Source organism: Meles meles, chromosome 11 (assembly GCF_922984935.1).
Source record: "Meles meles chromosome 11, mMelMel3.1 paternal haplotype, whole genome shotgun sequence".
Taxonomy (NCBI): domain Eukaryota; kingdom Metazoa; phylum Chordata; class Mammalia; order Carnivora; family Mustelidae; genus Meles; species Meles meles.
Window position 1 is genome coordinate 9,716,552 of NC_060076.1, and position 26,703 is coordinate 9,743,254.

Sequence of the window (26,703 nt, forward strand, 5' to 3'; positions counted from 1 at the left end):
AACCTGAGGGTGTGATGATTTTATTCTGAGGCCCAGACCCTGCTGCAGTGCACCGGAAGCATTTGGACAGGCTTAGAGTGTAATACGGAAGGTCTTCAGGCCAAATGCCACACAAACCTTGGGCGCCTAGGTGGCTCAGTGGGTTAAGCCTCTGCCTTCGGCTCATGTCATGATCTCAGGGTCCTGGGATTGGGCCCCACATCAGGCTCTCTGCTCAGCGGGGAGCCTACTCCCCACCACCACCCCCCCCCCCCCCGCCTGCCTCTCTGCCTACTTGTGATCTCTGTCAAATAAATAAATCTTAGAAAAAAAAGTGATCTGCAGTGCTGTGTGCCGTGGTGTTAGCCGGCGGTTGGGAAAGACGAGGACCATTCTTCGTCCCTGTCCCCAGTGGCTCTCAGTACCAAATACCAACAGGCTGCTCCTCTTTCTGGAGAGCAGCTCTGAATATTAGAAAGACTTCAACCTGTAAATGTCCACTCCCTGGTTTATACAGCCCAATTCTTCAACATTTTTGTGGTCAATTTTCTTTTTAAAGATTTTATTTTTATGTAATCTCTACACGCAATGTGGGGCATGAATTTACAACAACCCTGAGATCAAGCCTCACATGTTCTACTGACTAAGCCAGCCGGGTGCTCCTTTGTGATCAATATTCCAAAGCAATTACATTTACTTACGCTGTATTGCTGGTAAAACCCTTTTAATAGAGGTTTTTGCACTTGGGCTATCCATGTCCTCACCTACTGCATAGGTGAGACCAAGAAGGATATAGTGTGCAAAAAATATTTTGGAGGTATAAAACAGCTAAGGTTTCATTTAACTTCTCTGGAAGTCTGTCATTTAATAAAAATGTGGCATGTATTAGTCAACTACAGTCACAATACAGTCATTATAGATTTCCCCTTCTGTGTTCATCCCGCCGAACACAAAACAGAGCAGCACGTCAGTCTGACTTTCCTCATGTGAGTCACCACCTTGGGTCACTCCTTTGTCGGTGGAATCCCCTTTCTCAGTATCACAGTTTAGAGTGACTGAATTTGAATCTTCCTTCTCAGAAGTACACATCACTGGCCACGGAACGACACACATGGAATGATCCAGTCGTCCAGGGGGTAGAAAAGTATCAAATTTAAGCAAGGTCCAATGCTGCTTTTCTATGTTAGAGAAAAGACAAACATACAAAGGCTCTGTGTTAAGAAATTTCCAGAAATGCTCAGTGATTTGCTGATTCAGCCCTAACAGAAATAGGAAACAACGGAAAAATCTAGGGTGCTGGGGTGGTGCAGTTGGTTAGGTGTCTTAGACTCCTGGTTTTGGCTCGGTCCTAATCTCAGGGTTGCGAGATTGAGCCCCATGTCCCACTCTGCACTCAGTGTAGAGTGGGCTAGCGATAATCCCTCTCCGTCTCCCCCTCCCCTTCATGCTGTCTCTCTCTCTAAACTAAGTAAATCTTAAAACAAAAACCAAAAAACTGATGGCTGCTGCTTTAATGATGTCATTCCCTGAAGTTTGGCCTTTGTTCCTTTGGATTTAGATGTGGATGGAAAAACAAAGCACCTTGATACTTCTCAAAGAATGGTCACATTTGCTTAAACATTTGTTTAAAGACCCACAGTGAACACCTGCTCACCTATGTGATACTGGTACATTGTATCCAGCGCTCCTGTGGGAGTCATCCCTCCAAAGATATACAGGTGTTTCCCCACAGCCACAGCTGAGTGGGCAGCACAGCCTGTGGGAGGTACCCCAGTGGGACTTAGCTTCTGCCACTGCATGTCACCTGCCAAGAGAAAGCAAGCGGGTACAACATGACCTAGAAGATGGATTCCACCTTACCCGTCAGACCCCTGCCGTGTGCAAACCGATCCACTTAGCACTCTGAGAGGTAATACAGCAAGGCTTAATGGGCACAGAAATTACTTGGGGGAGCTTCAGATTCTGTTTGGGTGTCCAGGGAGGGAGGAGGAGCTCCGTACTCCCTAGTTTTAGCAAGCGTCTCCGGTGATTCTGACATAAGTGGTCTTTGGAGCATACCGAATAACAGGATCTTTTTTTTTTTTTTTTTAATATTTTATTCATTTGACAGACAGAAATCACAAGCAGGCAGAGAGGCAGGCAGAGAGAGAGGAGGAAGCAGGCTCCCTGCAGAGCAGAGAGCCCGATGCGGGGCTCGATCCCAGGACCCTGAGACCATGACCTGAGCCGAAGGCAGAGGCCCTAGCCCACTGAGCCACCCAGGCGCCCCCAGGATCTTCGCTCTGGTGAGTGTCACCACTTACTAATTCGGAGCCCAGCAGAAGTCAAGTTCTACCTGTGTGCACGTTTTAAATACTAGCACTCCCTTAGAAAGCAAATGTGGGAGTGCTGGCTAGGCAATTTTAACATTTTGCTTGCTCACAATAGTCCTCTGAAACTGATATTACTTCTGCCTCCTCTCTTTTTACTGGTGAAAAAACAGAATCAAAGAGGGAGACACTTGTCCAAGACCTCACAGCTAGCAAGAGGCACAGCCAGAACGTGTGTCTACTCAGGCCTGATGCTAGAACCTGTGTTCCCCACCCTGTAACCTGCTGCTTCAAGCACTTGCTCCCAAGCTATTTTGGCAAGGATATCTGCATCATTGAAACGAGGCATGATATCATTCCATTTTAGGTTTACAGAATTACCATGGTAGGAAAGGAAGAGAAATAGCTGGGAAGCAGTTCCTCAGCACAAGAGAGTAGGACTTTCTTTTTAAAAATACACATTAAGGGGCGCCTGGGTGGCTCAGTGGGTTAAAGCCTCTGCCTTCAGCTCAGGTCATGATCCCAGGATCCTGGGATTAAGCCCCGAATCAGGCTCTCTGCTGAGCAGGGAGCCTGCTACCTCCTCTCTCTCTGCCTGCCTCTCTGCCTAGTTGTGACCTCCGTCTGTCAAATAAATAAATAAAATATTTAAAAATAAAATAAAATACATAGTAAAACCCCCATTGAGGGGTGCCCGGGTGGCCCAGTCAGTTAAGTATCTGCCTTTGGCTCAGGTCATGATCCCAGGGACCTGGAATCAAGCCCCATGTCTGGTTTCCTGCTCAGCAGGGAGCCTGCATCTCCCTCTCTGTCTGCCCTCCTCTTCCCCCCCACTCGTATTCTCTCTGTCTGTCGAATGAATAAAGTCTTAAAAAAACAAATAATTAAAAAATAAAGCCTCAATTGACTGCTGCAAGGAGCACCTCTGTGAAGGTATTTTCCATCTGTCAATTCAAGGCAGGGGCCCAGCATCTCAGAGTTGGAAGGGAGAATCACCCAGCCTAGCCAGAACAAGAATCCCAACCAGAGTCACCTTGCCTCAGATGTCAACAACCTAGAGAATCCTTTATTGGGCAAGGTAGCCCAAACCACTGCACAGCAGTTCTCCTGCCTTCTGCCCACTGTTCTAATTCTTGTATTCTACAGTAACACAAAAGATGTTCATTTGTTTGTCCATCCAAGGTATGCACTCATCACCCTCAATCCACCAGACACTGTGTTAAGTGCTGGAAATATACTGGGGAACAAACGAGACACAGCCCCTGCCCTAAGGAAGCTCATAGTCTGAAAGAATGACCCAGAATAAGTCCAGGATCTCTAGGACACATCAGCCCTTCAGACCCCTAGAGACAATTCTCATGTTCTCCCTAACTTTCTTCTATTTCTCATGTGTGTGTGTGTGTGTATGTGTGTGTGTGTGTGTCTGTTTAAGATTTACTTAAGAAGGAGAGAGGGAGAGCACAGAGGGAGAAGCAGCCTTCCCTCCTTGAGCAGGGAGCCCAATGTGGGACTCGATCCCAGGATCCAGAGATCATGCATGACCTGACCCAAAGGCAGATGCTTAATGGACTGAGCCACCTAGGTGTCCCCTCTTCCTGGTGTTTTTAACTATTTGGCACGGCTACCTCCAGACACATTCGAAGTTGTCCATGCCCCTCATGGGCACAGGGTTAATGGTTAATGCCAGCCAGGGAATCCAGTCAGGGAATACAAAGGATAATGAATTTTAATGAAAGAGCAGGGTTGTTGGAAGCATAAGAGATAATTAATGGCTGGGTACATAGCAAGTACTCAGAAAGGGATTGCTTTTATTGGTATTATTATTTATTATTATTCAGGCCACAATTGACAGAAATCTAGCCAAGATTCTGCTAGCTGGCCGGTTACCCACACTTAAGAGCAGTGCTATATTCTATCAAAGCATATTTTATTTAATTTTAAGAAGACAAGCCCCCATGCACTCTATCCTACTTACTTATATCAATGCAATGGAGATCATCATAGAATCTGTCCCCTGCCAAGCCTCCATGGATGAAGAGCTTTGTCCCTGCGGCTACCATCACATGACCATGTCGGGGGGATGGAGGTTTTCCAAGTGTTTCTGGCTGTGACCAGGTCATTGTGTCTAGAAAAGTAAATCCACGGACATCAGATGAAAAAGCTAGGAAGAGCAAGCTTCACTTCCCAGCGAAGTGACCTTGGGGTCATTCACTCCAACATGCCAACTGAAGCCAGGCCTCCCTTCTCCCACAGCCCATACAGCCTCTGCCTGAACACTTCCCGGGCTGGAGAATTCACTACCTAACATGCTTGCCCCTTCTACTAGGCATTGGGAAACTATTCTTTGCTTTGGCCTGGAACTGCTCCAGAGTTCAAAAGAACAAGACTGCTTCTTCTATGACAGGCCTTCACAGTATATCTTTAACTGATCTGCTGGAAGCATGGGGGTATACAAAGACTACTTTCCAACGTAGCAGGACCTGCTAAAGTGTCAATATAGGGTAGGAGTTAGAACATGAGGTATGGAGTTAAAACAGGCTCATTTCATTGAACAACTTTGTGGCCTTGTACCAGTGAATTCCCTAAGCTCTAGTTTTCATAGTTGTAAAATGGGGATAAACACACTACCTCGCTCTCAGGGTTAAGGATTACATGAGATGGTGTACATAAGGCATAGGCTCAGAGGAAGTACTCAGCATGTGAGCATTTGTGTCAGAATCGCTATGAGTGGCATGTCTGGAGGTTGTGCATGGAGCCCCACTGTTTGAAGGAATACGGTCTGAAATAACCTGAAAAAGGTTTATGCACAAACACATTCATCACAGCATTGTTTGTAAGAGAGGAGAACTGAAAACAGCTTCAGTGCCTCAACAGGTGAATGACTTATTGCTACAGTCATGACAGAACAGTATATATTTATTAAAAATGTTGAAGACTGAGACACCTGGCTGGTTCAGTCAGTAGAGCAGGAGACTCTTAATCTCAGAATCAGTTCAAGGCCGATCCTGGGTGTGGAGCCTACTTAAAACAAACAAAAAGGGACGCCTGGGTGGTTTAGTGGGTTAAAGCCTCTGCCTTCAGCTCAGGTCATGATCCCAGGGTCCTGGGTTCAAGCCCCACATCGGGCTCTCTGCTGAGCAGGGAGCCTGCTACCTCCTCTCTCTCTGCCTGCCTCTCTGCCTACTTGTGATCTCTGTCAAATAAATAAATAAAATCTTAAAAACAAACAAATAAATAAAAATGGTGAAAACCTCCCGATCACAGGGAAAGGGCTTAAATGAAAAATATAGGATACAAATATTACATGTAGAATTATCTCTGCTATTTTTAAAATTTAATTTATTTTTATTAAGTAGACTCTACGCCCAACCAGTCCCATATTCTAGTGACTAAGCCAGTCAGGTGCCCCATCTCTGCTGTTTTTTTAAAAAAAAAAAAAGGACTGTAAACACACTGAGAAGTTAATAATTTGGGAGTGATAGTATTTTATATATACAAATACATATAAAGCATACATATATATGTACTTTTTTCCCTCAATCCTTAGAGTTTCATGTATTCAAAACCAACCTTAGTTAAAAACTTTAAAAAGTTCCTTACAAGATTTGCAAAGAGAAAATTCAGACTGTGATGAGTCTTCATTCTTCCAATTTTACTTTGGAAGTTTGAAATTTTGCTTATTCCATGTTCTCAAAAAAGGCTGCGTCTCTCTTGAAAAACACACATGAAAACTATTTTTGTCACGTTATTTGTAAATTGTTATTCATCAATGCCTACTAGGAAGAGGAAGAAATGCAAATAAATGCTCCTTATGCAAAAATCTGGCAAGAGGTCTCATAATTCCAAATGTTTACATCTTTTTCACCCAGGAACTCCACTCCTCAGCGTCTACTAAATGTTGGTAACATACACAAAAATTAATGTATATGTTCGCTGTCACACTGCCAGCAAAAAGTCAATCAGTAGGAAAATGAATGCAGAGCCTACCCACAGGATAGGCTCCGCAAGGAAACTGGTATTGACTTAGAAGACATCCATGTGTGTGATTAAATGAAGGGATCATCACAGTTCATCTTCCTGAGGTGCTCCCTGTACGCCAGCCACTGTGCTATGCACCGTATCACATTATCTCATTTAATCTTCCCAGCTCTTTTTAGTAGGCCCTATTGCTATCTCTAATACAGATCAGCAAACTAAGACCTAGAGAGATTGACTGGTCAGAAGTAATATAGGAAGTGTGTGTGTCAGGTCTGGTCCTGAGTCCAGGTTCGGCAGCTTCAAAAATGCATGCTTTCACCTACGGAGGTTGAGCCTCACCCCTGCAAACGTAAGCCACAGAAATGTATTTATAATTTGATCCCATGTATGTGTTCCAAGGTTTCTGTATCATTTCAAAATTCACAGAAGAGTCATAAATGTCCATTTACCACATATATATGATTTATAAATGCATAGGCAAGTCTAGGAGGAGACATCGAGAACTGCTAAGAGTGTTTCCTTCTGTTTGGGGAGTAGGAAGGAAAAGGCTAAAGAGGAAACTTTCACTTTTTTTGCTTTATAAATTATACTGTTTAAATATTTTAAATTGACCATTTATACCTTTTTAAATGCACATGTTGTTGTGGGAGCAAGATATTAGGTAAGGGACACATCGAAGACATCGAGAAGTGAGACACTCAGACAAAGTGTCATTTTCTAACCTCTGGCTCCTACATCAGGTAAGTTGTAGGCTGGGGTGGTTCTGACCTGGTAGGTGGTAGCCCTAGGGGGCCCGCCAGTCCATACTTGCGTCAAACACATGCAGCTTCACATCCTGCACGGGCTGGGCGCCTCTCTCTCCGCCCCCAAAGACATACAGCTGGTTTCCAATGGCTGCAGAGGATGTGTGGAATGTTCTTGGGGATGGCGGAGGACTGGTCACCTCGGGCACGGTCCAAGTCCTCGTTTCTGGTCCGGAGAGAAAAGGCAGGCACCTAAAATATCCAGGCTGATGGACCTCATATCTTGACTCTGAGGCGAGGCACGGTTACCTTCCACACTCCCAACCCCAAGGTGGACAGCCAAAGTCTAGGCGGGGTTCTCGTGCCAAGGAAATCAAGGAGGGGGTAACAGAGGATACTGAGAATTTTCTCAGATAGAGTCAAATCCCCCAAGACTGAAAAGTAAGAATGAGGTCAACTTGGTTTTGGAGATCTTCCGTCAAATATCCTCTCTGAACGCTCTTCTCCTTTGCTGACTACCCTGGGCCCATTCAGAGCGGCCCAACACCTGCTCAAATTCTCCCCACTAGTGGCTAGAACTAAATGTGCCAAATTTCCCAGACTATGTGGCCATTAAAAGAAAATAGATAAAGCAACCACAGTGTCAGTAGTAATAATAATAGCTCCTTCTAAATAGTTCGTACTAAGTAAATATTAGTTTCTACATTTTACAGATAGGGGAATTGAAGCAGAGACAGATGAAGTCATTTGTTTAAAGTGACATGGCTAGGGGCGGCTGGCTGCCTCAGTCGGTGGAGAGTGCAACTCTTGATCTGGGGGTTGTGAATATGAGACGCACGTTAGATGTGGAGATTTACTTAAAAAATAAAATCTACAATAAAATAAAATAAAGTGACATAGCGAATAAATGTCTGAGTTGGGATTCAGATTCCATTCAGTAACACCAAGATCGATATACTTTTCACTCTTCTGACTTGAGAATAAAATTTAACCACCTGGGGGAGGGTCAAAGAAGCTTCTTTCTTTTTAGAATGCAGCATGAGTTTTATAGAAACAGATGCATTAATTGAGCCCCTTCTTTGTGCAGAAACCTTGTCCTTCGCATTCTGTCTGTCATCCCCACTCAGTTCTAGAAGGTGGCTGGAAAGCAGCCTCATTTTGTAGGCGACGGAACTGAAGCTCAGAAAATTTAAACCCTTCCCCCCAGGTCAGAGCGCTTGTGAGCAGCAGAGCAGAGGTTTGAACTCAGATCTGTCAAGAGTCCCATGCTCGTGCCACCACAACACCCCAGGGATTATTTCTTGCCTAGGAAATTCTATGCCTTTTGTAAAGGTCTTTTGTTGTTGTTGTTTTTTAAAGATTTTTATTTGAGAGAGAACGAGCGGGGAGATTGGGTAGAGAGAGAGGAGGAGAAGCAGGTTCTCCGCTGAGCAGGGAGCCTGAGATGGGGCTCGATCCCAGGACCCGGAGATCATGACCTGAGCCAAACACAGACACTCAACAGGCAGAGCCACCCAGGTGCCCCTGTAAAGGTCTTCATTCAGCATCCAGAGTGCCACAGGAAGCATTTGTAATATGCATGGAACTCAAACACAAATCTGGAGATGAAACAAGACTCAGCCTCTATCCAAAGCAAAATGTAATTATCTCGAGAGTTATAGATCTTGGAGAGCTTTTGGATCTTAGGGGGAGTTAGAAGGTACATAGCCTCTGAGATCAGAAAATCCTGGGATTGTGTTGCTCTCACATCAAAACACCAGCACAAATAACCATAAAGGACTCCTAAGCCTTTCAACAGACTGGACTTAGTAACGAAATAGCTAATGACTCACATTTTTCATATTTTGGGGGCATCGTGTCAACTTATACTTTCTAGAAGAGGAAAGGGATCTGGTAGAAAATCAACTCCTCTGACAGAGGCTTTCTAAATTCTCTTTATTTTATTCAAATGGATGCCATCATTGAAAATCAAAAGGCCAGGGATCCAGATTCCATCTGCTAAACCATAGCTACATCAATCACAACAATTACCGAGCATTAATTGTGTGCCAGATACTAAGTGAATTTACATCCTGGCCAAACTAACAAGGTAAGAACTGACTATCCCAACGGAACAGAAGACCAGCTGTTTGCAAACAAGCATCTTAGTGAGAGACCACTGGGCAAGAGAGGACTGTCGTGTGAAAAATGTCCAGGTTGCTCATTGTTAACAAAACGCATATTTAAATAATTAGATAAAAGTCTGTTGCCTATTGAATCAGTAGTGTTTAAAAATGATAAATTCAGGAGTGCCTGGGTGGCTCAGTGGGCTGGGCCTCTGCCTCCAGCTCAGGTCATGATCTCAGCGTCCTGGAATCGAGCCCCTCATCGGGCTCTCTTCTTGGCAGGGAGCCTGCTTCCCTCCCCAACTATGCCTGTCTCTCTGCCTACTTGAGATCTCTCTCTCTGTGTCAAATAAGTAAATAAAATCTTTTTTTAATAAAAAGATAAATTCAGGGGCGCCTGGGTGGCTCAGTGGGTTAAAGCCTCTGCCTTCTGCTCAGGCCATGATTCCAGAGTCCTGGGATCGAGCCTCACATCGGGCTCTCTGCTCAGTGGGGAGCCTGCTTCCTCCTCTATCTCTCTCTGCCTGCTGTCTGCCTACTTGTGATCTCCGTCTGTCAAATAAATAAATAAAATCTTAAAAAAAAAAAAAAGAAAGAAAACACTCCTTTAAAAAAAAAAAAAAGATAAATTCAGGGATGCCTGGCTGGCTCACTGGCAGAACGTCCAACTCCTGATCTCATGATTATGAGTTCAAGCCCCATACCAGGTACAGAGATTACTTAAAAACAAAATCCTGGGGCGCCTGGATGGCTCAGTTGGTTAAGCAATCAACTCTTGATTTCAGCTCAGGTCTTGAGCTCATGGTTTGAGTTCAAGCCTCAGGGCTGTGAGTTCAAGCCCACGTGAGTTTAATCCCCATGTTCAAGGCCCAGGTTGTGAGTTCAAGTCCCACGAAAAATAAATAAATAAAATCTTAAAAAAAAAAAGATAATTTAAATGCCAGTCAAGAGTGAAAATGCACTATTAATCAGAGCTGGAGAGAGCAGCAGTTGGAAAACTCTGGAGAGCAAGTCAGTAGCATGGATCAAAAGCCTTTAAATTCACAGTGTTTTACTTTGGTCTTTTTTATTCTGGGCATGAATTCTAAACAAATAATTGTCAATCCCTTCTGAACAAAGATGTTCACACTTTGTTATTTACAATGGTAAAGATGTGAAAACCAACTAAGTGTTGTCACAAAATGGAGGATCATGCAGCCATTAAAAGTGATGTTAAAGCAAAGTCAATAGGAAACTATTTCTACCGTAACTGTGAAGTGAAAAGGAAAAAGGTACCATAGTGTAGAATTGAAATAGTATGAACTCAAGCTTACAAAAATGCAGAGAAATAAAAGGAAGGAAGTACACAGAGAGGTTATCAATACCCTGAATGTCATAGGATCGTGGATGTCTTCTTCCACTTTACACTTTTCAAATATTTTACAATGAATTATGTTTATGAAAAGAAAACCACCCAAAATGTTTAATTACAATTTTTTTTTTAAACTACAATTTTTAACAAAAAGACAAGTCCACCTCCCCTGGGAGGTTCCGGAACATTCTCTCAGAGGAGATGTTCCTAAACTGTTTTGTCTGTGATAAAACTGCCAGTGAGGCCGGGCAGGAACTTTGCACTGTTTGGCTAAAAGAAACATAAAAGGAGGATCTTGGTCAGGGTTTCTTAACTTTGGCATTATTGGGATTTGAGTTTAGATAACTCGCCATAATGGGGTGCTGTCCTGGGGATTACAGGATGGACAGCAGCATCTCTGGCTTCTGCCCACTAGATGCCAGTAGCAACCCCCCACACCCCAAGCTTGATCACCAAAAATGCGTCCAGACTTAGCCAAATGTCCCCTGGGGGACACAGTCACCTGCATTTGAGATCCCCTGATCTAGGTGACAGGTTCTAGGCTGGCTCAGTCACTGACTCCCTGATGACTTTAGGAAACTCACTTCCCCTGGACCTGGTTGACTACTTGGCAGAGCTGTTCTCAGAAGTTTCTTCCAGTTTTGGCTTTTAAGAAGTTGATGGTTGTATGTGGTATGAGGCAGGGTTGGGGGGTGTAATTCTGTTATTTTCAGATTCTGCTAGATGTTAAAATTCCTATTTTCAGGTGCCTGGGTGGCTCAGTCAGTTAAGTGTCTGCGTTCAGCTCAGGTCATGGTCCCAGGGTCCTGGGATCGAGCCCTGCATTGGGCTCCCTGCTCAGCACGGAGTCTGTTTCTCCCTCTCTCTCTAGCCCTCACCCCCGCTGTTGCTCTCTCGCTTTCTCTCTCAAATAAATAAGTAAAATCTTTAAGAAAAAAATGAAAATTCCTATTTTCTATGAGGTAAGCAAAGTTAAATGAATTATTCAGGACAATCCAAATGAGGTTTGCTCCAGGAAATGGAATCGGAATTACTTCTTTATTTAGGTAAATAAAAATAACTTTTGGTTACTTACCAGAATTCAGAACTTGCAGGCAATTGCGATTTCCTGACTGGTCAGCACCTCCAAACACCCAGATGGTATGAGGTGCACAAGAGGGAGCGAAGCTGGCATGCTCGTAACGGGGCAAGAGGCCCTCCACAGCGGCCAAATCCCACCGGTGTGTTCCTAGAAGACATTTCACTCAGCCCCTGCATTGCAGCTGCCAAGCCCCCCTGCTTGAGGGAGGGGAAGATGGTCAAAAGCGTAAGTGAACAATCCTCAGGTCACTTGCAGGAGAATATGGTCAAATTCTAAAAAGTCCTATAATAGAAACTTCAGGGGCTATCTGCCTAGTCCAGAAACCCTTCTCTAGGGAAACTGTCCCCATTCTCCCAACCACCAGGGTAGAGATCCCAGAAGACCTGTTTGTATTACAAAACCTTGACTTTCTGGCTTCAGCTGATTGGTTCAAAGATAGTCACTTGACCCAAGATGGGTCAATCAGAACCTCCCCCCAGAGAAGCTGGAATTCAAACAGATTTCTGAATTTCTTCTATCATGTGTGGAGAAAGAGCTAAGAGAAAAGAAACATCTACATAAAGAAGTAGATGTCCCCAGAGAGAGTGAGGGAGAAAGTAGATGGTTTTTGACGGCTTTCCAATTCCTTTTTCTGCTTTCTCCTGAGGATAGGCTGTATTTCCTATGTTTAGAGTCTTCCTTATTTTTCTGCTGGTTTAAGAGAATTTCTGTTACCTTCAACTAAATGATTTCTAGCTAAAACAAGTTCACAACTGCCAAGGGGAGTAAGCCATTATCCCCATTTTACAGGGCACTGAAGCCCAGATGTTAGCCAGGGTCACAAAGCTAGTACTAAGTCCCACCAAAAATGTATGTGATCTAAACAGTGAGTTTCTTGAGGGCAGGAAGAGATTTCACTTGCCTTTGATTTCCTAGCGCCCGGTGTACTTCAGATGTCTACATAGGAGGGAAGGTGGCAAACTGGGGGATGAGAACCCCCCTGAGAGGGGGCATCTCTACTGTTGCCATGTAGAAAAGCAGGGCTACTGATGTCAGATCTCCCAAAATTATCAGAAGCCAAACCACTTCCATTTTTTATATGTAGATCTTTGCACATTTGGTTGGTGAACAACTTAGATCAAAATGGTAACAGCCATGTGACATGGACCTAACAAACTTGTATGTGGGCCACTGGTTTTCTTCTGCTTATTGCGTGTAGCCCAGGCTGGCTACCATTCATTCCTTCTTCATTCATTCATTCATTCATTCATCCATCCTTTCATCTATCCACCCAAATACTTAAAAAGTACCTACTCTGGGGGGCCTGAGTGGCTCAGTAGGTTAAGTGTCTGACTCTTGATTTCGGCTCAGGTCATGATCTCAGGGACAGGAGACCCAGCCCCAAGGGGGGTTCTGCGCTCAGAGCACGGAGCCTGTTTAAAGAATCTCTCCCTGTCCCTCTCTCTCTGTACCCCACTCTCATTTGTGCCCTCACTCTCTCTCTAACAACAACAACACAAAATTAATTTTTTAAAAAGCACCTACTCTGTGCCAGGCACTACGACAGTGGCTTGGGAAACAATGATGGATAATATAACTATGTTCCTTGTTTCCAAGGAACTTATACTCTTGTGGGGAAGACAGATAAAAAAACAATCACATGTGATAAGAGCTGTGAAGGGGGAGAAGAATGGGAAAGCACAGAATACTATGGAAATACAGAAGGTGGGTTGTCACACTGTGATTTATATTAAGAAATACATATGTGATCTTTGTCAGTTCCAGACAAGAGCTCTTAAGACCCTTGAAATTTCCCAAACTATAAGACTGAAAAGGTGTCTTATGTAACAAGCCCCTGGGTTTACGTTTATGAGGTGACTTCTGGAAAGCCCTAACGATGGGGGCTGGTTGTCAATGGAACTAACCATACGACTAGAAGTTTGGAACTTTCAGCCCCAGCCTCCCACTAGGAAAGGTAGAGGGGCGGGGCACCTGGGTGGCTCAGTGGGTTAAAGCCTCTGCCTTCGGCTCAGGTCATGATCCCGGCATCCTGGGATCGAGCCCCGAGTCGGGCTCTCTGCTCAGCGGGGAGCCTGCTTCTCCCTCTCTCTCTGCCTGCCTCTCTGCCTACTTGTGATCTCTGTCTCTCAAATAAATAAATAAAAATCTTTAAAAAAAAAAAAAGGGAAGGTAGAGGGGATTGAGGTTGAACCAATCACCAGTGGCCAGTAATTTAATCAATCATACCTGTGTAAAGAAGCCTCCAGAAAAACCCAGAAGAAGGGGTTTGGAGAGCATCCAGGTTGGTAAACACAAGGAGATGCTGGGAGACCATGCACCTGTAGAGCATCTGGAAGCTCCGTGCCCTTCCCCCGTTCCTTGCCCTATGTGTCTCTTCCATCTGGCTGTTGCTGAGTTATATCCTTTTATAATAAACCAGTGATCCAGTAAGTAAATGATTTTCCCAAGCTCTGTGAGCCACTCTAGCAAATTAATGGAACCCGAGGAGGGGATCATGGGAATCTCTGATTTAAAGTTGGTAGGTCAGAAGCACAGGCAGCAACCTGAACTTACAGTTAGTGTCTGGAGTGGGGAAGGGGTGAGAGAGTCATATAGGACTGGGCCCTTCACCTGTGGGAGCTGATGCTAAGTCCAGGTGGATCTTATCAGAACGGAACGGAGTTGTGGGACACTCAGCAGGTGTTGCAGAATTGCTTCATGTTGGAGAAGAGCCCCAGATATTTGGGGGCCAGCAACGAGGAACTGAGACTAGTGTTAAGAGGAGAGGTATGAGTAGAAATGCCTAAACTAGTCCGGAAGCAGCAGGGAAATCTTCCTGATGGAAGTGATAGTTAATCTGAGATCTTAAAGATGAATAGTAGCTACGTGATAGGGAAAGGGAAGAGCCTTCCAAGAAGAGGAAACAATATGTGCAAAGCCTTGGAGACCAGAGATTTAGACACTTCCCAAGGAACTGGAGGATACTCGGTGTAGCAAATGTGGGTTTGGGAGAGCCAAGAAATGAGCTGGGAAAGGCTTGAAACATGGGAGTGACATGGTCAGATTTGTATTTTAGACAGTACTCTCCGGCTAGGTATAGAAAATGCACTGTACAGGGGTAAACTTGGAAGCAGGGAGACCAGAGAAGAGGCTGTTGGAATGTCTAGTGGAGAAATAATAATGCTTGGACTGCAGTAGTAGTATGGGAAATGGACAGACGCGGATGAAGATAACACTTGAGACTTGGTGATTAATTGGATATGTGGATGGAAGACGAGGTAGATCCATCTATGTCTCCTAGAGGACTATTTGATGAAGGAATGGTTGAATGTTCAGGGCTCTAAACAGACACTGTGTACCCCCCCCCCCCAAAAGAAGCTACTGGTTGGGTGGATGTGTTCCAGAGATCTGCTGAGACCTTAGGGAGTTCTCAGGGATATTCATTTCCTTAGAGGACAACCCTGCTCTCTGGTTGGAACTGGTCTTCTGACAAATGCTCTGGTCATGGCCAGTGTAGCACAAGTTCTGCTCTTTGGCTCCAGAACACCCGCCCCCCAGGTGCTGGTCTTACCCAGGTCCAAGATGTGCACATCTGAGAAGCTCCTGTGTGGATCTGCTCCCCCAATGATGAAGACCTTCCCACTCTTGGCGTCACCAACTGGAGGTAAATAAGAACAGCTGTGGCCAACCCGAGCACAGGGGCTCTCTCCAGGCGGGGTCAAGGTGTACCTGCCAAAGGGAGGATGTATTCAGGAGACCTGGGCAGCAGCGTGTTTTTTCCACTCCAATAAAATACTCCCCCAGGATGAGAGCTCTTATACATAAACGCGTGCGCGTGCGCGCGCGCGCACACACACACACACACACACACACACACACACACACACATATATACTTTAAGTTGTATCCGGCAAAGCGGTATTTCCCTGATTAATCATAGTGCCTTGCATTTGCACATAACCTTTGACTTTTCAGTTTTGTCACTACTTCATCTCACGTTAATCTAATAGGGATGTCCTGGACTAGTAACTGTCCCCACTGGGTAGACAGGGAAACTGACAGCCAGAAAAGTTCAGTGGTGTGTCCTGGCATGAGATGGGAGTCGTGAGCATGGTTTGTGAATTCAGGCAGACTGGATTCAAACCCCAGGTCAGATGCTTTTGAGATGTGTGACCCTTTGGAAGTCATTAAACCTTTCTAAACCCTCCTTAGTTTCCTCATTTGTAAAATGAGGACGGCAATAGTTCTTACCTGGGAAGGGTAAGGTAAGGTCTTGTAACCAGTTCCGGGAGGGTCTCAATGAATGGTGGCTAGAGCCTCAGGTGCACTTACATAGGAACCTACAGCCCTAGCTCTTTAGCCACAAGCCCGCGATGCAGTCAAGTAATATCCTCCAGAACGTGCTGATTTTAAGAGCTTTCCCAGACTATTCATAAAGCTTGACCTGATAGAAGCCAGAGCTAGGACTCTCAAAAAAAATCAAATACAGGACCCATCCATCTCATTCTCTAAAGTTATTCTGAACATGACTGTAAAAACATACTTCAAACTTCCTGGTTGGAAAAGAAAATTCTGCAGCTGTTTCTCACCGCCTGTCTCATTTGACCTCTCTGACATCTGATGGTCCTGATTCTTCCCTCCTTCTTGTACCTTTCTCCTTACCTGGTTCCCCACATCTCTTCTTTTTGTTCTCTACCCATCTTTCTGGCTGATTTTTTGTTTTTGTGCTCTGAATCCTTCCCCACCAGCTGTCTCCTGAGGCTTAGTACCCCTGGATTCTCTTCCCTTCTCAGTCTCCATTTGCTAACCTTATCAAGTGCATCCCTTATCAAGTTCATTGGCATTGATGGTCTCAGTTACCACCCACCTATATATGCATCAGTGATTTCCAAGTCTCCATTTCTCTCTTCTGATAACCAGGTTCACACCTCCTATTATCACCTGAATGATTACCAACAATGTATCATGCCTGCGGCTAACTTCCTGACAACCCTGGTTTCCCTTAATCTGCACAAAACCCCTTTGAGGACAGTACTATTTTTTTTTTAAGATTTTATTTATTTATTTGTCAGAGAGAGATAGAGAGAGCGCGCACAAGCAGGTAAAGTGGCAGGCAGAGGCAGAGAGAGAAGCAGGCTCCCTGCTGAGCTAAGAGCCTGATGTGGGACTCGATCCCAGAACCCTGGGATCATGACCTGAGCAGAAGGCAGCAGCTTAACCAACTGAGCCACCCAGGTGGAGGACAATACTCTTATCATCATCTGCCTCTTACAGCTGAGGGCCCAAGCCATCGAAAGATTAAATAACTTATCCAAGAGTATACAGCCACCCAGATGCCTCGTGAATAAGACAAAAAATTCCTGTCTTCAGAGCCCTTATGGATTAGTTGGGAAGAGAAACATTAAACGGATAATTTCACAAATATCCATTTTATTTTAACTGTGCTATAAAAGAGTACAAGGGATATACTGTATGACAACACATCATAAGGGGCCCTTAACCTGTATAAGGAGAGGTGGGAGAAGGAGGTGGTCAGAGAAGGCTTCCTGAAGAAGCGCCATTTGAACTGAGCTCTGAAGAATGAGTAGAAGTTAGCTGGACAAAGAGAGGGATGAAAGATGGAGGGAAAGAGTGACCCAGGTAGAGACCAGTATCAGAGTTTGCAGTGCAAAGCATGTTAAAGGAGAGAAAGAGAACAAAGGATGAGTTAGGGTACTTGAGATTGGAAAGACAGGCAGGGACAGATCATGCAAGGTCCAATGGGCCATTTTAAGGACTCTGGTTTTTATCTTAAGATCAAAGAGGCACAAGGGGTGCCTGGGTGGCTCAGTGGGTTAAGCATCTGCCTTCGACCTGGGTCATGATCTCAGGATCGTGGGGTTGAGCCCTGTCTTGGGCTCCCTGCTCAGCAGGGAGTCTGCTTTTTCTTCTGCTCCTCCCTGCTGGTGCATTCACACTCTGTCTTTCTCAAATGAATGAATAAAATTCTTAAAAAAAAAAAAGAGAGAGAGAGAGATCAGAGAGGCATGAAGGGTTTTAAACCAGGGAATGCCAGGATCAGATGTGTGTTGGCTTGAGAGCAAGAGTGGACATTGGGAAGCCAAACAGGAAGCAAGGTCCTACAAAAGCACTGCCTGCCCCCTACAGCCTTCTGTGAGCCCTGCTTCAGTGCTGACCACATTTCCTCACCATCCCCTGCTCAGGGCAGCCCCTACGACGCAGAGACTATCTGCCTCTGTACCTTCAGCACCTACATGGCAGCTGCCCCTGTCGGGCCAGTGGTAGCTGAATAAAGGGTTGGTTGAGCCAGCAGCAGAGAAACAGTAAAGCCAGTTTAATCCAAATCCACTTCCCTGAAAATCTGAAAAGTGAGTCACAGCTTGAGGCAAGACACGGTGTTGGAGCTGAGGCTGCCAGATGGTCAGTGCCTTACTCTTCCTAGAAAATGGATTTTAATAAAATCAACATCTGCTCTGCAATAATTATTGCCCCACTATCTTTCCTCTGAAGACCTTTCCAGACAGTTTGAGTCTAATTACCAGCAACTACAGACAGTTTCATCTCTCCCCTTTTTCATAGATGATCAAATATGAAAGTAAACAACTTAAAATAAAACAAAAACTCTTGTTTTTCTCGATCTGAATCCTTCCTTACAGACCATGTTGCTTTCCTGGGCTTGTCTCCAGGCTCCAAGACTGGCAGCAGCTTCATGGTGTCCTCTGCATAAGAAAGAAAGACACTTTTTAGACATTTTAGATTATCTTCCACCTAGAACACTGAACAAATCAGGTCAGTTTCTTCCTTCAAAACTTTCCTTTTGGGCACCTGGGTGGCTCAGTGGGTTAAGCCTCTGCCTTCGGCTCAGGTCATGATCTCAGGGTCCTGGGATCGAGCCACACATCGGGCTCTCTGCTCAGTGGGGAGCCTGCATCCCCCTGTCTCTCTGCCTGCCTCTCTCCCTACTTGTGATCTCTGTCAAATAAACAAGTACAATCTAAAAAAAAAACAAAAAACAAAAAACAAAAAACAAACAACCCAAAACCAAAAAAACTTTCCTTTTGATGTGCCCATTCCTAGGGCCTGATTAATTTGAATAAGCATTACCAACCCTTTAATATAAAGTTATGTTTGGGAGGCAAATATAATACAACTTTATTAACACAATTATACAAGGTTTTTGGTTAAAGTTTTCTATGTATCTGTGATTTTCATGGAGAAGGGGCATATACAAAAAATTTTTCACGGGGACACCTGGGTGGGTCAGTTGGCTAAGTGTCTGCCTTCAGCTCGGGTCACGATCCCAAGGTCATGGGCTCCAGCCCTGCATTGGGCTCTCTGCTTAGTGGGGAGCCTGCTTCTCCCTTTACCTACTGTTCCCCCTACTTGTGTGCTTCTCCCTCTTCCTGCTGGTCCCCCTACTGGTATATTCGCTCTCTGTCAAGTAAGTAAAATCTTACAAAAAATTTTTTTCAGGGGCCATAAAATATTCACACTCATCAAAAGATAAAATATTTTATTTATTTTTTTAAGGTTTATCTCTTTTAATAATCTCAACACCATACATGGGACTCGAACTCACAATCTGGAGATCAAGAGTCACATGTTCTTCCAACTGAGCCAGTGAGGCACTCCAAAAGATAAAATATTTTATTTTATTTTATTTATATTTTAAAGATTTATTTATTTGGGGAGGGGGAGACGTCCCAAGCCAACTCAGCGTGTAACCTGAAGGTGGGGGGCTGGATCCCTTCACTTCAGAGATCACCTCCCCAGCTGGAAACCAAGAGCTGGAGGCTTAACGGACTATACCACCCAGACACTCCAAACAAAATATTTTAAAAGGCTGGGAAATACTGAACTCTGGGATAAATCCTGGCCTCAGCATGGATTTCAAAGCCTTCTGGACTCAACCTTCTCAGGAACTCAGCTCCACATTTCTTGCTATAGTGAGCTATTCTTGTTGTATTTGTTGTTTCTAACATGGCAGGCTCCTTCATATCGTGTATCTTTTTTTTTTAAGATTTTATTTATTTATTTGACAGAGAGATCACAAGTAGGCAGAGAGAGAGGGGGAAGCAGGCTCCCTGCTGAGCAGAGTGCAGGATTTGGGGGGTTGGGAGGGATGAGGGGCTCAATCCCAGGACCCTGAGATCATGACCTGAGCAGAAGGTAGAGGCTTAACCCACTGAGCCACCCAGGCACCCCCATATCTTGCATCTTGTGCTACCTCCCCTACCTGAAATGTCTCTTCCCATCTTGTCAACTAGGAAAATCCCAATGAACCTCCAAAGCTCAGTTCAAACGTCCCCCCCCCACCCCCCTTCTCAGTGTAACCTTCCCTGATTCGTTGCTTTCCATTTACATCCTCAAGTTACTTCCTTCTCCCTCTGCAGGTTATCCGGCCACCATCATTGCAGGGATCACCCTGAAGATAATTATCTATTTAAAGGTCTCTAGATTAGATTCTGCACTAAATTCCAACAGAACTGGGCCTCTCAGATTCATTCAGAGAACCTACCAATGGGCTCGGCGAACTGAGGGATGAGTGACTGAAGAAAGAAAATGGATGAGATTCCTGGGAGATAAATGGATAAATTCAACCTTTGGCCTAAGCCCCTGGCCACGGTCCACAAGACCCAGTGGGGTAAACTTCGAATGGGCGGGAACTTCCTACAGCCACCCCTGCCAGTCCCATCCCCCAGTCCCATCCCCGCGTGGCAGCGATAGAGGACAGGAGTCTGGATCGAGAGAGCACAGGCTGGTTTCTTTCCGTCATTGTCGCCGGCCAGAGTCCGATCGCACCCTCCCCAGGGCTCTCCACCCGGCCCGGGCCCACTACCCTAAAGGATGGGACCGCCCCCGCCCAGGAAAGCGTGAGACCCACCACCCGGAGAATCCCAGACCCTGACCGCATTACCTGCGGCAGCTAAGGACGGTCCTGGTTGTGGCTCCGCCCTTAATGTGGGCGGGGCCTGCAACATCGCCCCACCCCCAGACCCGGAAGAGCCCAGCGGCCAACCGCTCTCCAGCTCTCGGCTCCCAGGACCGGGCCTCCGGGGCGCGCCCTTGTGAACGGTACCAGGAGAGCTCCTCCTCGCCCTCCCCGGGTGTCGACCAGGCCGTGCGAGTCTCGGGAACTAAACTGGCTGGCCGTCCCTGGGGCCGGTCCTCCCCGGCAGTGTAAATAAGCCAGGGCTACTTGGAAACTATTTACAAGCGAAATGCCGGGGGCTGGGCATCCACTTGGACGACCCAAATTCCTTTGGCAGCAGGGCTAGGATGTTTTCAGTTCCAGTGGCCGTTGGAAATGGTTTTTGAAAGGGAGAGGTAAAGATGCTTTTCTAGGTGTGAAATCTCCTTGCGTGGTCCTTAGGCCACTTCAACCTTTGGTGCCTTAAACAGCCGACTCCATAATTAGTGTTAGTGACTATGGCAGGCACTATGCTGAACCAAATGTGGCCTCTGAACTCCTGGAGTTTACAGACTAACAGACAGAAAAACAAATAACTAGGTACATGTGCAAAAAGTGCAAGGAATACAAAGTTCATCAATGAGAGTATTCTTGGGGAAGTTACTTTTCTCTGGGCCTCAGTGTCACCCATCTGGGAAAACGGAGCTATTAAGGTTTCTGTCACAAGGTTATGGGGCGGAATACATGAGCTACAGTGGCCCGCACAGAGTTGGTCTTCTGTAGAGTGTAATGCTATTTTTTATTTTTAAAGATTTTATTTATTTACTTGACAGAGATCACAAGTAGGCAGAGAGGCAGGCAGAGACAGAGAGAAGGGGAAGCAGGCTCCCCGCTGAGCAGAGAGCCCCATGGCTGGGCTCGATTCCAGGACCCTGGGATCATGACCTGAGCCAAAGGCAGAGGCTTTAACCCACTGAGCCACCCAGGTGCCCCGAGTGTAATGCTATTCTTAGCTATAAATGAAGTTTAGACACCAGTCCTGAGTTAGACTGCTCATTTGCCTTACCTCTGGTCTCCATAACCATAGTTCCCCTGCAGTTTTCCCAAAAAATGGCGCCGTGGCTCACCTATGTCTATGTCTATGTTCCAGGAGCCCCACAATCATTTAGGAAGACTGAAACCAGTTGCTGTGTTCTAGGAAATAGAAGAAAAGCTAAGAAAGAGACCACAGGAGCTCATCAAGAGTAGAGCTATGGTACCCTAGTGGGAACCAGACTGACATGCTTGGGTTCAAATCCAGGCTCCAGCACTTACCATGTGACCCTGACATTTGGGAAGTCCATTAACTTTTCTCAGCCCCAGTTTCCTCATCTCTGAAATGGGGATGGTAATACCTCGAATACCAATTCTTGAAATTATAACAGGAATTTATTGACAAAGTGGAATTTGAAGTCTGCTGCTCTTCTCACAGCTCCAATTTCCTGATTCAAACACCTGAAGTCTTTGTGAGTTCCCATATTAATGGAAAAATCTCCATTGCTGTCTGCCACAGAGGATTTAAGGAATATTCAGTAATTCTGGGGGCACCTGGGTGGCTCAGTCGGTTAAGCATCTGCCTTCGGTTCAGGTCATGATCCCGGGGTCCTGGGATGGACCATTGTGTCAGGTTCCCTTCTCAGCAGGGAGCCTGCTTTTCCCTCTTCTCACCACTTGTGCTCCCTCTTGTTATCTTTGTCCCTCTCTCTCAAATAAATAAAATCTTAAAAAAAAAAAAGAGTAGTCAGTAATTTAGTAATTCTGCTCTCCTAAAGGAAAGAAAACTAGGACTAGATTGGCTCTGCCACATGTTCATGCACGTCCAGATGGAGATTTTTGCTCAGAGCTGCACAATGCTCTGATGCATCCTGTGTCTTTTGGCTAGCTCCATTTCAGGGTGCCAAACTGGAGTTGCACATAAGAAAAACTGGAAAAGGTTTGTGGGCAAAGTAGCGACCACTTTTCTTTGCGAGACCTATGCTTTATACTAGAAATCACATTCAGAAATTGCTGGAAGGAACTTTTGAGATCTGTTTTTAAAATGGAAATGGAGGCCCAGAGAATTTAAACTGATTAGCCTACATAAATGGCAGAACCAGGAGCCTAGATTTCCTCCTTTGCCAAAGGAAAACTAAGAATACATTCCAGTCAGCAAGTTCTGTAAAGTTTCCAAAATAAATGACCAATGTGTCTATCACCTCTTCTAAGAGGTCACCCAACACTCTGAAGGATGCTTCCCTTATTTCTCTCTGCTGTGTATATCAAGAGTGAGGTTTACTGAATGGGGTGGGGCTACAGGGGGGAGTTTACCAGATGATTTGGTAATGTGAGAACTGCCACCTGTGATACCATCCACTCTCATTACCTACCTGTTCACTGACTTATCAGCAAGGAAAGCAATGATCCTGATGTCATCTCCCTTTCAACCATATTATAATTTGTATAGAACGGTCATGTCCATCTCCTTACTTGCCTTCCTTCCCAGTTCTGAGAAGGTATCTTTTTTTTTTTTTAAAGATTTTATTTATTTATTTGACAGAGAGAAATCACAAGAGAGGCAGGCAGAGAGAGAGGAAGGGAAGCAGGCTCTCCGCCGAGCGGAGAGCCCGATGTGGGACTCGATCCCAGGATCCTGAGATCATGACCTGAGCTGAAGGCAGCGGCCTAACCCACTGAGCCACCCAGGCGCCCCTGAGAAGGTATCTTAAGTAGGATTAATTTCCACTTACTGAGGTTCAAAGCTAAAAAGTGAATTGCCAGCTTTCTAAAGAGGACTGTATTAATAATGTTTTTTTAAGATTTTATTTATTTATTTGACAGAGAGAGATATCACAGGTAGGCAGAGAGGCAGGCAGAGAGAAAGAGGAGGAAGCAGGCTCCCTGCTGACCAGAGAGCCCGATGCGGGGCTCCATCCCAGGACCCCGGGACCATGACCTGAGCCGAAGGCAGAAGCTTTAACCCACTGAGCCACCCAGGCACCCCTGTATTAATAATTTTAAAAAGTCAAAAACAATAGCATCTTTTCCTCATTTGGAATTCTTTCTCCAAGAAATTCTGAACATGTCATCCTTACACTTTTTTCCTCCTAAAATCTTAAATGTTACCTCTTCAGAAAGGCCTTTCCTATCCACATAATACTAAGAGCTAACATTCATGTTGCACTCACTCTGTACATAATATCATTAAGCCCTTTCTATATACTACTAACTGTACTAAACCTTAGTACATGCCTATAAGATGTTATTCTTATCTTCTGCATACAATATGATGACAGTTATTATCTCCATATAGAAGCCAAGAAAACTAGAGTACAGAAAGGATAAATAACTTTGCCAAAGTCACACTATGAGTAATAGAGCCTGGACTTGAACTCTGGCCAGCTGGTAATACAGTCTGCACACTTTACCTCTATTATATTGCCAACCTAAAGTAGGCCTCTTCCACTCCATTTTTCTTACAGTACCCTTCTTTCCCTTTTAGGCACGAAGCACACTTTGCAATCAGGATTTGCTCATTTATATTTATTGTGTTTGTCTTTGTCAGACTGTAAGCTCCATGAGGGCAAGGATCAGATCTGTCTCATTCATGTTGTAAGTGCTATATAAATACTTGTTGAATAAATGAAGAAATATGTGCTGTGGGTGTCATTAATTCTGCAGCAAACTTTTAAAAATTAATTTTAGGGGTGCCTGACTGACTCAGTCTATAGAGCATTTGACTCTCGATCTTTGGGTTGTGGGTTCAAGCCCAATGGCGGGTGTAGAGATGACTTAAAAATAAAATCTTCAGGGCACCTGGGTGGCTCAGTGGGTTAAGCCACTGCCTTTGGCTCAGGTCATGATCTCAGGGTCCTGGGATTGAGCCCCGCATCGGGTTCTCCGCTCAGCAGGGAGCCTGCTTCCCCCTCTCTCTCTGTCTGCCTCTCTGTCTACTTGTGATCTCTCTCTCTCTCTCTGTCAAATAAATAAATAATAAAAAAAAAATCTTCAGGGGTGCGTGGGTGGCTCAGTCATTAAGCATCTGCCTTTGGTTCAGGTCATGATCCCGGGGTCCTAGGATGGAGCCCTGCATTGGCTCCCTGCTCAGTGGGAAGCCTGCTTCTCCCTCTCTCAGTCCTTCTGCTTGTGTTCCCTCTCTCGCTGTTTCTCTCTGTCAAATAAAAAAATAAAATTTAAAATAAAATAAAATATTTGGGGGTACCTGGGTGGCTCAGTCAGTTGGGTGTCTGCCTTCAGGTCAGGTCATGATCTCAGGACCTTGGGATCAAGCTCCGCATCAGGCTCCCTGCTCGGTGGGGAGCCTGCTTCTCCCTCTTCCTCTGTAGCTCCCCCTCCTTGGTCTCTCTCTCTCTGTCAAATAAATAAATAAAAATCTTTAAAAAAAATAAAAAATAATTTTAAAAATCTTCAAATAAGGGGTGCCTGGGTGGCTCAGTGGGTTAAGCCACTGCCTTTGGCTCAGGTCATGATCTCAGGGTCCTGGGATCGAGCCCCGCATCGGGCTCCTCTGCTCAGCAGGAGGCCTGCTTCCTCTTCTCTCTCTGCCTGCCTCTCTGCCTACTTGTGATCTCTCTCTGTGTGACAAATAAATAAAATCTTTAAAAAAAAATCTTCACATAAAATAAAAAAAAATTAATTTTGGAAGTGCCTGGGTGACTCAGTCAGTTGGGAGTCTGGCTCTTGATTTCTGCCATGGTCATGATTTCAGGGTCATGAGATTGAGATTTTAAACATTTTATTTATTTATTTATTATTCATTTATTATTTGTTCATTATTTATTATTTACTATCATTTATTTATATATTATTCATTTATTATTTATTATTTAAGGATTTTATTTTAAAGTAATCTCCATACCCAATATGGGGCTTAAACTTAAAACCCTGAGATCAAGAGTCGCATGTTCCACTGACTGAGCCAGCCAACCCCCCCAAACCCCCCTACCCCGACAAAGTACACTTTAAAGTAAGAGGATTCAGGCCAGGGTCATTTGAACAACAAATATTATTGAGCACTTGCTACTACTGGATTATACAAGTCTCCTAACTGGTCTCTCATCTGCAGCCATCCTAATACAGCCTCATACAGCAGTGAGAGTGATCCTTTTAAAATGAGTTTTGCATGTTACTCCTCTGCTCAAAACCCTGCAGTAACTCCCCATTAGATTAAAAGTAAAAACGTTCTTTTCTCTGATCCCTTCTCCTCTTGCTTCAACCGCACTAATCTTGCCATTTTCAATATTCCATCCAGATATGCTTCCATCTCCGGGCCTCTGTGTTAGCCTCTTCCTTCTGATTGTCCTCAAGCATCTGAATGACTAACTCCCCTACCTCTTTATTGGTTTTTAGAAATGCATCACACCATCTCCCTTACACTGCGGTCTTTCCCTCTCTCTAGCACTTATCACTTCCTAATATGCTATACAGTTATTATTTTATGTTCTGCCTCCTCTTCTAGAATGTAGTTACAGATTGAGGATAGAGATCTTTGTTTATTTTGCTTTCTAACTATCCTAAGTGCCTACAGCTATACCTGGCATATAGTTGGTGTTCAATAAATAGCTGTTAAATGAACTACTGTTGAAGTTATACTTAGTGCCAGGTCCTGTTTTTTGTTTGTTTTTGTTTTTCTTCACTGATGGTAGAACAAAAGACTCCCTGCGTTCATGAGAGTTACACCGAAGCATATTTAAACCACGTAGACCTATGTTCGGGTCTCTGTTCCCCTGCCTAGTCCCTGTGAATCATGGGTCAAGTTACTTAACCTCTCTGAACCTTGCTTTCCTATTAATTGTTATGAGGATTAAACGGAAAAACAGCATTTATATAGCATTTAGCGTAAGAAACCCGTAATGAGTGTTTCCCTCCCCTCCGGGGCTGCAAGACTGGCATCCTGATATCTCTGCTACAGGCTTAGGCAAGGTTTTCACAAGGACTTTTAAAGGTACAAATAGGTTAACTACGCCCAGGCTTACCCAATTTTTAACTGAAGAAGTTCTGGTGAGAGGATGCTTAAAAGGGTCGAAGTGAGAAACCAAGGAATGGCTAGGGTCATCTACTTTTTTTTTTTAAATCAGAAAAGCCTCGGTGGGCCCACTGAAGTTAAAGTATAAAGGAAGGGAAGGGGAGAAAAAGTGGGGGGGTAACTGGCCACAAATGCAAACTACAAATCCCAGTATTCCCCGCGGCAGAAAACTACGGGTCCCAGCAGGATTCACTGTCTGGACCCGG

At 44.8% G+C, this 26,703-nt stretch overlaps 1 protein-coding gene across 6 annotated transcripts; it reads right to left on the bottom strand.

Annotated features, from left to right (window-relative positions):
• Positions 1-524: 524 nt before the first annotated feature.
• Positions 525-26,562, bottom strand: RABEPK (Rab9 effector protein with kelch motifs). Of its 6 annotated transcripts, none has more exons than XM_046022526.1 (9): positions 26,448-26,562; positions 21,564-21,630; positions 18,184-18,244; positions 15,097-15,254; positions 11,541-11,693; positions 7,074-7,235; positions 4,264-4,413; positions 1,634-1,783; positions 525-1,157 (listed from the first exon to the last, which is right to left on the bottom strand). In XM_046022526.1, the coding sequence occupies exons 3-9, from the start codon at positions 18,234-18,236 to the stop codon at positions 865-867; spliced, it is 1,119 nt and encodes a 372-aa protein (XP_045878482.1). In that variant the 5' UTR covers positions 18,237-18,244; positions 21,564-21,630; positions 26,448-26,562; the 3' UTR covers positions 525-864. The 6 variants fall into 6 exon arrangements, with proteins under 6 accessions (XP_045878482.1, XP_045878480.1, XP_045878483.1 ...); XM_046022524.1 differs by lacking the exon at positions 26,448-26,562 and adding an exon at positions 24,674-24,688; XM_046022527.1 differs by lacking the exon at positions 21,564-21,630 and having other exon boundaries at positions 26,448-26,551.
• Between the last annotated feature and the right edge of the window lie 141 nt (positions 26,563-26,703).

Bases quoted from the DNA above. Each gene is read 5' to 3' on its own strand.
- RABEPK (XM_046022523.1), bottom strand. From the start codon at position 20,506: ATGTTGCAGGCCCCGCCCACATTAAGGGCGGAGCCACAACCAGGACCG. The intron at 18,245-20,442 runs GTAATGCGGTCA...TTTCTTATGCAG, and splicing joins ACCGTCCTTAGCTGCCGCAG to AGGACACCATGAAGCTGCTG. The intron at 11,694-15,096 runs GTAAGACCAGCA...AATGTCTTCTAG, and splicing joins TGTGCACATCTTGGACCTGG to GAACACACCGGTGGGATTTG.